The sequence below is a fragment of a genome, unplaced genomic scaffold (genome assembly GCF_019419815.1).
Source record: "Pyrus x bretschneideri cultivar Hongxiangsu unplaced genomic scaffold, Pyrus_bretschneideri_v1 Contig1, whole genome shotgun sequence".
NCBI classification, from domain to species: Eukaryota; Viridiplantae; Streptophyta; class Magnoliopsida; order Rosales; family Rosaceae; genus Pyrus; species Pyrus x bretschneideri.
The window spans coordinates 16,342,774-16,354,406 of NW_025999390.1; the positions used below are offsets into that span (position 1 = coordinate 16,342,774).

General features: G+C 35.6%; 1 protein-coding gene across 1 annotated transcript; it reads right to left on the bottom strand.

Annotated features, from left to right (window-relative positions):
• Positions 1–6,520: 6,520 nt before the first annotated feature.
• Positions 6,521–9,330, bottom strand: LOC125471869 (cytochrome P450 711A1-like). Its single transcript, XM_048572795.1, has 5 exons — positions 9,047–9,330; positions 8,584–8,736; positions 7,387–8,179; positions 7,182–7,277; positions 6,521–7,107 (listed from the first exon to the last, which is right to left on the bottom strand). The coding sequence occupies exons 1-5, from the start codon at positions 9,274–9,276 to the stop codon at positions 6,781–6,783; spliced, it is 1,599 nt and encodes a 532-aa protein (XP_048428752.1). The 5' UTR covers positions 9,277–9,330; the 3' UTR covers positions 6,521–6,780.
• Positions 9,331–11,633: the final 2,303 nt, after the last annotated feature.

Here is an 11,633-nt window from a genome sequence, read left to right on the forward strand (position 1 = left end):
TCGTAAGAGTGATGTGAAGAGTTTTAAACATTAATTGACTTAAATGATTATGTGGATAATAATTAATAAGGAAAATGCTAATCTAAATTAAAAACAAATATCTAATAGAATAAAACTGAGAAAAAAAAAAACAAAGAACATTTGAACCCTAATAACAAAAAAACATGAAATCTATCCTTTGCCAATAAGGTCTGCAATGCCTCCCTTCTTTCATTTTATGAAAAATAATAATAATAATAATAATAATAATAATAATAATAATAATAATAATAATAAACATGATTTAAGAGTAGAAAATTCATGAATCACATGAACTGACAAAACTTAATTTTATCACCCCCGCATATATGAACAATAATATAGAATTTAGGGTTTTATTTTGCTTACGTAATGAAGATTCAAGGCATGGAAGTTGCAAACCTGGGGGAGATGGAGGTTGCAGACCCCCTTTCTTATTTTCACAATTATAGCTAGGGTTTCTTCCTCTTTTAATTTTAGTTTTAATTTTCTTCCGGATTTTATGTTTTTTCAATTTTATTTTTATTTTTAATATTAGTTAAAATCCACATAAGTATCCAAGTTATTTAATGAATAAATAATAATCCTTGGATGCCATAAAATCTAAAGGCTACAAAGAAGTGTAAAAATGTTTGTAAAAATATTTGTCCCTTGATCCTATCCCATATATATATATTGTGCTATCCAACATCCCGTTTTACTTCTCTCACACCCTTTGTTAATTTCTATCATTTGATCATCTTTAATTCAGTCGATCCGACGGTTGTAAATTAGAAGAGTGTGTAAGAAGTAAAAAAAGTTGTGTGGATAGCACACCTCATATCCTATATGCGGATAGGGAAAAATGACATAATGTAGGTCTTTGTCGGACAAATTCGACCGGATTGTAGCACGGCTAGCCCTTGTTGTAGGTACCCTTGCACAATTTGAAGTTTAGAACCAAATAGATTCATTGACAATAACATGGGAACTTTTGAAATTTTCTCAAATATGCTGAATCTATCAAAGGAAGAGTTCCGCTTGCTTGTGAGGGGAAGGGTCACGAGTTCCAAAGTTATCATCCCCGGCGGGTTGGGGACATTTATTTATTTTCTTTTTTATAAAACCTCGACAGTACGAGGGGAATTTTATTTATAACAAAAAAAAGTTACACCTAGTTATGAGAAACATAAACCTAACCCCTCATAATACAAGAAAAAGGGATAAAAAAAATTACATGAAAAAGAAGGGGGCCATAAACTTTACCCTTCTATAAATGAAAACAATAAAGATACAAGGAAAAAGAGGGGGGGTGGTATTTATGAAACCTAACCTGTATGCTGATAAGCAAATTAATTTGAGAAGCAGTAGTCAGGAAAGCCACCATAGTCTGAAAGCAAAGCAGCACAACTGCCAATGGTGGGGAATCATTTCCTTCGCGATATATATGAGAGGTGTAGACAGTTATTTTCGAAATGCGGTTCAAACAAATAGACCATTGCGTATGAAGAGTTATCTTTTGAATACAGTCCAAATAAATAGACCATTGTGTACGAAGAGACCAAGGAGGATCAAAATCAATTGATTGGAAAGCAGAAATAACACTAGAAGAGTCAATTTCCAACCAAAGCCAATGCCAACCCCGTTGATATGCAACCTCTACACCAATAATAATTATTGATAATTCAACAAAAAAAGCATTGTGATGACTTATCCCTTAGCAGAAGCCACCAAGAAATTGACCATGGCAGTCCTTGAAAACTCTTCCACAAGCAACAGGACTAGGATTTCCTTTGGACAAGCCATCTGTATTAAGTTTAATCCAAGGAAGGAGAAGACCAAAGCACAAGAAGAATAGTTGGCACCTTGCGATGGATAGGCTAGATTAGACCTGGTAATTCTTACACGGCCCGTCAATACAACACATAAACAATACGAAAAAAATGGGTTTCAGGTCGACATGATAACCAAGTAGGTCACATAATAAGAACTTGCTAATAACGGGTGCTTAACAGGTTTACACGAGAGTGACACGCGGGTAACCTGTGAAAAATGTGAAAAAATATGCAAATGCTCGTAATCGCATCCTCTACGCTTTGAGAAAAGCGTAGAGGATGGGTACTTCGTCGTTTTAATTTTTAAAACCATACAAACCCTCGTGAATAGTATTTTTAAGGGAGTTCAAAATAATAAATTCATAATCATTAATATATAAGTCTGAAAAATGTGAAAGCATATATAAATGCTCGTGATTGCATCCTCTACGCTTAGACGATGGTTACATGGTCATTTAGATTTTTAAAACCCTCCAAATCTCAAGAATAGTGTGTGTGTGTGTGTGTTTTTATTTATTTATTTATTTATTTATATTTGAGTGCAAAATTAATAATAATTATTGTAGAAGTGTGACAAATGTAAAAAAAGTATACAATCACTCGCAAGGACAAACTTTACATCTTTCGTGAAGGGGTTAACTCCGAAATCCATTGTCGTTTACAATTCTCGTAATGACACCATAATCCATAAACCTTAGATTTAAATTTAACCGTCCATTGTTGTTTACACTTTATTCTACTCATCGAATTTCATTTTTTAGATTTTATTTTTTGAAAAGTGATCTTTTAGCAGATGTATAAAAAAGAACGATTCGGATCGTTGATATGACATTCCGATAATTATGTTAACTAAAATATGAGTTGATGTTATATAGTTTCTAGAGACTTTATAAACTTTGAACTATATTTTCACTAATGGTAAAACTCTGAACGTAATATCAACGATCAGAACCATTCATCTTTCGGCATCTTCTAAGAAATCACGTTTTCAAAAAAGAAAATTTAAAAAAAAAAAAAAAAAATTTGGTGAGAAGAATTGAGCGTAAATATAAACGACAATGAACGATTAAATTTAGATCTATAGTATATACTAATTTAGTATTATATTTTACATTTTTTTTGGTCAAATTACGTTTTTCATTTTCATTATTTATTGATTTAAAATATATTTTTCTTAACAGGTAACGGGTAACGAGTCATATTACCTGATAATATTAACGGGTCAATTTCGGGTCAAGTCATATTACCCGTTTATTTAAATGGGTGTTAGACGACACGACCCATTCAGCTATCGGGTATGACACGAAAATGACACAAACACGATAAACACGACACGAATGTCATGTCTAGGTTGGATCCCAAAGAAGAAATGAGTGTCAAAACCTTGAGAATAACTAGGAATAAACTTCCTATCATGAACGATCACATAATTGATAGACATTAAAAGATGACGAGAATAGATTGGGCGACCCTAAAAAATATACTTATTTCAAGCTTTCCAAATCGCCGAAATAGTAGAAAGACTCGCAAAAATCCAAAGATTGTGCAATTGTTGGGAAAATGTATGTAGGCATCCTAAAAAACAACCAGAGAATCTAAAAAAAAAAAAAAAAAAAAAAAAAAAAAAAGACAAAGAGGTACCAAATTGACATGCTAACTACCTCCAACACTGCCTAGATATCTGACAACTGAAGAAAAGATGAACAGTAGATTCCTCAGAATTATGACATAAACAACAGATGGATGCCAAAGAAATACCACGTTGTTGAAGTGCACCTTCGGTAGGAAGTTTATCATGAAGAAGCCGCCAAGCCAAAGTAGACAATCGAGGTGGGATAAAATGTTGCCAAATAACCTTAGCCCAAGTACAATCACTATGTTTTCGTCGAATGAGATGATACCCAGAAGAAAAGGAAAATTTCCTAGTAAGTGGAGGCTCCTAGATCAATTTGTCATCTTCTACATTTAAACGTAGAATATGTTGCACTACAGAAGGAAATAAATCTACAAAATAATCTGGCAAATACCAACTTTGAGCTTTAATAACATTTAGAACCCTAGGAAGAACTGTAGAAGAAATGATCGAAGATAATGAAGGGCCAATAATTGGACTATCCAACCATTTGTCGAACCAAAAGGGAACTTACTTCCCATTGCCAATAACCCAATAGCTATTATTATTCAGAATAAGCAAAACACGCTTTAGCCTATGCCACATAGGAGACCGTAAATAGATATCTTATTTTTAATAAGGTGCAAGAGGAAAACGTTGACGAGCGAATGAACCCCACAAAGAAGAGGATTGTTAAGCATCCCAGCCAAAACTAATCAAAATTGTCAAGTTCAAAGTAGTCAAATAACGAGGACCAGGGGCCACCTTCATGCCTAGGTCCACACCCCATACTCTAGTCAACAGTTACTAGCTTTCGTGAAGCCAAGTCCCTTGACCAAATAAAATTTCATACACAAGCAGAAAGATGTTTTAAAAAGAAAAATGGGCAATTGATAAATTGAGAAGCTATGGAGAAACAAGCTTTGATAAATAGATTACACCAATTGGAGTTGTCCAACCACTGAGAGAAGTTTACCTTTCCAACCTGAAAGACGAGCTTTAACCTTATCCACCAAAACTTGAAAGTGAATTCTCCCTAGCTTACCACGAAAAATGGGTACCCTAAGATAAGTGAAAGGAACAACACCCATACGAAAGCTAAGATATCATGAGACATGCACTTTACGATGGGCAAAGGTGGATGTGAGATAAAAAGTACTCTTAGTTGTATTAACAAGTTATCCGGATGCACGATCAAAAAAATAAAATAAAAATAAAAATAAAAAAAATCATCAGCATATAACACATAAGTTGGAGGGCAACAACCCTGTGGTGCCGAAATAGCTATTATCCATCCAGTAGAGAAAAGAAAAGATAAACTTCTACTCAAAGTTTTCTCTGCTAAACAAAAAAGTAGTGGAGAAAGAGGGTCTCCTTGACGTACGCCTTGAGAACAAGAGAAAAACCCATGTGGTGTACCATTTACCAAAATAAAAAGACGAGTAGATTGTAATAAAACATGCACCTAATCCACAAAAAATACGAGAAAATCCAAAGCTAGAAAGCACGTGGAACAGAAAATTCATGTTTAAAGTATCAAAAGTTTTAGCAATATTGACTTTTATGCCCACATTACCACCAAAAACCTTTTTGTCCATAAAATTGAACACTTATGAAACTAGTTCAATGCAATGGAAAAGGATGCTATGACTTTGTCAGATGCCGGCTATTATGGTTAGTTATTCTATCATTCCACGCCTATCTTGGAAGGTACATGTAAGATTAGGCGGTCATAACTACACACCAAGGCTTCATCGGACAACTAAAGCTACTTACCCTCTTCTTGTTCAAAGAAAACAGTTTTCGTGTAAAATGTTGGCTCAATACAAGCCAAGATGGATGTGAAGAGAGTCCCACGTTGGAGAAGTACAACAATAATCTAAGGTTTAAATATAGGTGTTCCACTTCTAACTACACCAAGGTCTTTTAAGATAAAACTCCACACTTGAGATCTATTGGGTTTGATACCACCCAGGAGATTGGGCCTAGGTGCTTAAGTGAGGACAATATCAGTGGATGGCAACCTTAATAGTGGACACTTATGGAACCTGTGACTTAACAATTGGTATCAGAGCCTACATCAGCTTTGGTGCACAGGTTCAAGTTGGAAGGCACATGGTCATGTTGTGCTTTGGGCCATTCAGTTAGTGAGGAACCGAGATTCAAATTATACCCTCACCAAATACAAACCCACAATTGTACAGAATAAAATACAAGAAATAAAGACATCAAAAAATTTACAAGGTTTGGCAAGAACCTGCCGACATCCCTGGAGAGATATTGTTCTTCACTATGAGAATAACAGTATAATTTACACATGAGTTAGATCGACATAACCCAATCCCAAATTCCTTGTACACCCACTCACATAATTTTTCTAAGATCTTCACTCTACCCCAAGAGTTCTTTCACCAGAGACTTCACTCTAGCTCTTTTGATTTTCTCTCAATCCATGTTCAACCATTCCCATGGGAGAGCCGAATGCTCTTCCCCTAGTAGAGTAGGGCTCGGAAAATCCTAGTCCACCAGGAGCTAGGTGGAGCAAGGGCTCCTAGAGGGGCTGAAGGAAAAATCCTTGGAGAGGTAGAGTTGCAGTGACCGGTGCGGCAACCATACCATTCTTGGGAACCCGTGGGTTGTAAAGTATGGCGTTACCTTGGCTTTGCCCACGCCAGCGTGGAGATTGTTGGTGTAAAAGGTTGGCTCAATACAAGGCAAGATGGATGTGAAGAGAATCCCACATTAGAGAATTACAACAATAATCTAAGGTTTAAATATAGGTGTTCCACTTCTAATTGCACCGAATTGTTTTGAGATAAAATCCCACACCTGAGGTCCATGGGGCTTGATACCACCTAAGAGATTGAGTCTGGGTGGTTAAGTGAGAATAATATCAGTGCATGACAGCCATAGTAGTTAGTGGACACTTATAGAGCCCGTGACACAACAAAAAATAGAGTCCTTAATGCGAGGTTCATTTGTAAAATATTTTGTTTATGGTTATGAGCGTGAGACATCTACTTGTTTGTTTCCAGTGAAATGATCATTATCTCGCATTTATGTTATTACTAGCTCATAAGATTCAAATTTACGATTAAATTTAAAAGCTTTACAGTGAAGATGTTTACATAAAACTTCATTGAAACAAAGCAGAAGAAAGACACAGCCAAGGCTAAGTAATGCCACCAACAAACAGCATAAGAAAGGACAAATGATGGTACTGCATGGATAGCGGGAATTGCAAAAAGATGCCGCAGTCAGATCTTGCTCCACAAGGATTTATGAGTACGAATAAAATGATTGATCTGGCAGTGTTGAAGACTAATCAGTGCATGATCACCGCTTTACGACTCTAACCTTGACACCGTTCTTGAAATTAAGGACAATGCCATACTCGAGTGCCAGAGGGTTCTCCATGTTGGGAGAGTGCCTGAATACATACTTCCGGTACAAATGAATCAGCGAGACCTTTAATTCTTGCAGTGAAAATTTCTGACCAATGCATGCTCGAGGCCCGATTCCGAACGGTATAAAAGCATAAGGATGCCTTTCTTTCTCTTCTTTGCAATTTGGATCAAATCTCTCTGGCATGAACGAGTCTGGTTCCGGGAAGTTGTTCGGATCTTTGGCTAAAACTCCGAGTGCTAACCACACCCAAGTTCCCTGCTCCTCTAAAAAAATTAGTCCCATAAATGATGCAACCATTTCCAATTTACATAGGAAAAGTAGAGCAATACCTTTGGTAGAAGATAGCCTCCAATTTCAATTTCCCTAGATGTTTCTCTTGCAACTAATGGGGAAACCAGGTAAAACCTCATTGCCTCTTTAATAACCTGCATTTGAAAAATCAATATGAAGGCATGACGATCAAGTAAATTAAGCCCTTGGAATTTCAAATCTTTTACAAAAGTCTACACTAATTTTGAAATTCCGAATGCATGCCTGATCAATATAAGGAAATTTGTATTGAAGATCATGAGCAGTTGGCATCTGATCAAGAGGTCCAAATCCATCAATTTCCGCCAGCAACTTCTTTTCGACATCTGGGTGTCCGGCAACCAAGTAGACAATTGAAGACAATGTGAATGATGTAGTGGCTGATCCAGCTAGGAGATGCTCATAAGCAACTGCACTAATGTAGTCTTGAGTGAAGACGTTTTTGGCAACCATTTCCGATTTCCTCGCATTCATTATGAATGACAAGAAGTCCTTTGAACCACGTTCACTGTCTTTCATTCTCTTCACCACAATCTCATCAAGCCGGCCACTCAACTTCCGGTTAGTACGCTCAACTTTCCAGTCCATTGTCCCGGGAATTCTTTTCAAGACCTGCCTAAATGGCTCCTGAAGAATAGGAACAAGTAGTCCCAGTATAATTGAAAAGGAACCGGATAAATCCATCTTAAGCTGAGTAGTGGAATATATGTGTTGGTTAATGAAATCCGAGACTTGATCATCATTGTTGCTGTCTTTGCTGTCAATCTTGTCAATTGATTCACTAATGGATTGTGGTTTAGAGAGGCCAAAGTTGACACCAAATGCAGCTTGTCCTATTACATCAGTGGCCAACCTGAGGGAGAGGTCAGAAAAGGTAATCTCTTCATCCTCTTTAAACGAGTCGAACTTTTGAGTTGCAGACTCGATGAATGATTGCATTGTGGGCACAAGGCTGGCTAGGTGCGATGGCTGATACAATGATAATATAGTGTTTCGCATCGTCGACCATCTTGCATCCCTGTAGATAAACTTTATGAATTTAACTGACAGATATATATATAAATTCTACACTAATTTGTATTCATGTTTCATTTTGGTAATTCAAAACAGGTCCCCAAATTCTACTTTGTATTCATGTTTCACTTTGGTCATTTTCCCGTCATTTATGGACATTTACTAATAGATGACCTATGTTCCACTTCATGGAGTTAGGGTTTTCCATATATCATTCACTATTCCTCAAGTAACTGCTTATCCATCAAATATATGGTTGTATGGACGAAACTGTAACATAAAGACAAGTGAGAATCACTTGATGCAATTGCAGGACCACAAAATTTACGAACTGAACTGAAGGATCAAAGTGAAATATGAGTATAAAGTTATGTAACCGCTGCCGTAATTAGCCCATAAAACAAATACCTGGTGAAAAAGAGACCCTTCTGATGAAGAGGGGAAGCTGCGATAGGAGACGGAATGCTTCTGTTGTGGATATCTTTGAATTTCTTGATTCCTACTTCTCTACAAAGCTCTGCATCAGCTACAATTATTAGTGGCTGTCTACCCATATGAAACCTGCCAAGATGTGTAGAATCAAAACCTTAATAGCTATGCCATGGCCATATGGATGCGCCACCAGCTTTAGCAAATTCAGAACTAAAGTGACATAACAAAAATGTACAATTTATTACGAGGTCATATGTTTAACAACCAACCTCCATTCGAGCCATACATTTCAGTCATATATATGAAGTTAATTTCAAACGTATACCATTTAATAAAATTTCTTTGGAAATATTTTGTCGAACTATTAGACATAAATTTTGGTCCCAAAGACGATTGCAAATGCAAATCTGCTACATATATGCAATATACGCATACTAACCTGAAAATAGGGCCATACTGTTTGGCAAGAACTGAGAATATATCAGGACCATACTTTGCCAGCAAGGGAAGGTGTCCTACGAAAGGGATAACTGGTGGGCCAGGTACCCTTCTCACCTTCCAGTAGGGGCCATACAAGTAACTCAAAACTCCTGCAAACATTGCTAACACCGTGAAAAGGGTCGGCGGTGATATCAGAAAACCATTGGTGAACATCAACGGCAGTTCCATATTTGCTGCCGCAGATCAGTTTCTGAATCCTGATTGCCCAGAGTCAGAGGGCTATGGTTGCTTTAGTATTTGCTACTCTTTATAAGTATCTTCGATGAACTCTTACATAAGTATATGGTCCTTGTCGCTGTATAAATGATTATTTTTTTATTTTTCAGTCGTTTCGTTCTACTCGGCAGTTAGCTAAAGTTCGGAGATTCTAAAACATATAAAAAATAGGGAGAGTTTAACTCACACCCTCGAGGTTTGGACTTATTACAACCATACCCTAGGTTTAATTTATTAACCCAAACATTTGGTTTTATTTTGTGGTTATTATTTCCTTGTTCAAAATTTTAACTCCTTTGTGTTTGTAAATGTGAATCACTCTCTTTGTGTTGCACCAAGCAATGTAGGATGAGTGTAGAGTGATGATTGTTTTGTGAAAATCCCTGCAAAAAAGTTCTCAATCATTGGTATATAATAGCCCAATTTGCTCTATAATATATAAAGAGCTGAATGAGTTAACTTAATACTCGTCTTTTACGTACCAGTATGAACCTAACCAAACATGCTTTAACTTAAAACTTATATTTTTACTTGCCTTCTACATACCAGGTTGAATCTAACCAAATATGTTTGAGCTCAATACTTATCTTTTTAGTACTAATGTGCCTAATTAAGCCTTTTTCCCATAATGCTCCAAGTTACCATTAAAGCAAAAGAACTTCTAAGTTCTAACAATTTGACTTATTTGAAAGCAAGGATCTGTGAGAGGGAAAGTTGCAACCAGTTAGATCCATAATCTCCGAACTTTTGCTAGTTTCTTCATTAATTAGTAGCACTGTTCTAAAAATTCCCACCTAGACTGCCTAGACATCCGTTTAGGTTGCAACTATTGAAATAGCTGAAATCAGTTTTAAGAAGAGAGGTAGAAGAGATGAGATAGAATTGTATCAGTAGAGAATGATTTTCTTCATTGATTCTTCATATGATTTACATAGGTCACTTCTATAGAAGGTTTTCAAACTTGCAACCCAAGTACTCTTCTTTAACTACCTCCTTATACCAACTAATTCACTCCAACAATATTCTAACTAACCAACTATATGTATAACCACCTATTTAATCCTTTGACAAGTGGCTTTGTTTTGACCATGGATAACTTCCTCACATGGATCACTTTTATCCTTCTTACAGCAACTCACTTAGACAGAAAATAGATAACTTTCATTTTGAATTTTATTATTTTCAATAAATTGTAAGAGACTTGTTGAATACTTAAATGAACACACAATTATAAGTTTGTTCTCCATGTTTTCATTATGTTCCAATACTTCATAATATATATATATATATGTTATTCTATTTTGTAGTTTATGATGAAATTATATTTATTTTAAGTATAAACAGACACTTATTTACACAAAATATAATAGATTGATTTAAATCCACTTAGTAGCCTAGGAGCTAGGACCCATCCAGAACCTTGACTAGTAGGGAGTAATCTCTCCCGCGAATATGGTTTGTAGGGTGCCTTTAAGAGTTCATCAAACACTAGTACAAAAAATTTGGTGACCTTTTGTTAGTCAGGGCAAGAGTATGTCGAATAGATTTCTTGAATGAGCTCCTATGTATACAAAATTTTAGAAATGTTGGATGTTATAATAAAATGAGTGCATATATGCATTACCCCGAAGAAGGAAAAAATAGTAAAATTAGCAGTGTGATTATGAGAAAATATAGTAGAAACCATAAATCATTTTTCCAATTCTTATGTTATTTTACGGTGAACATTTAATTTAAAATCAATTGGACATATATCATCATTGGTATATAATTATATATATGCATGACAGATATCCGCGATATCAGCACTAGAACTTTCTTCAATAAAATTATAATAAAAACTTAAAAGTTTTAACTTAACACTCAACCAAATTTGCATCAGCTACTTATCTTTTTACTCATCTTTTACGTACCAATATGATTATAACCAAATAATATACAAGCCTAATTAATCCTTTCTCCCCATAGATGCTATGAACATTAAAACAAATCACTTTAACACTTTGACTCATTCGAAAACAATTCTCTACAATATGCACCATTGCATCCCCCTGATAGATTAATTGACACATTTGAATAATCTACTGCTCATCTTTTCTTCGACTGTCGAATATCTAGGTAGTTTTGGAGGTGGTTAGCATACCAATTTGGTACCTCTTTGCATCTTTAGATTTTTTGGATATTTTTTGGGATATTTATGTGCATAAGCCTTTTTCCAAACAGTTGCACAATCTCTGGATTTTTGCAAGTCTTTCTACTGTTGCGGTTATTTGGAAGGCTCGAAATAAGTTTATTTTTTAGGGTCGATC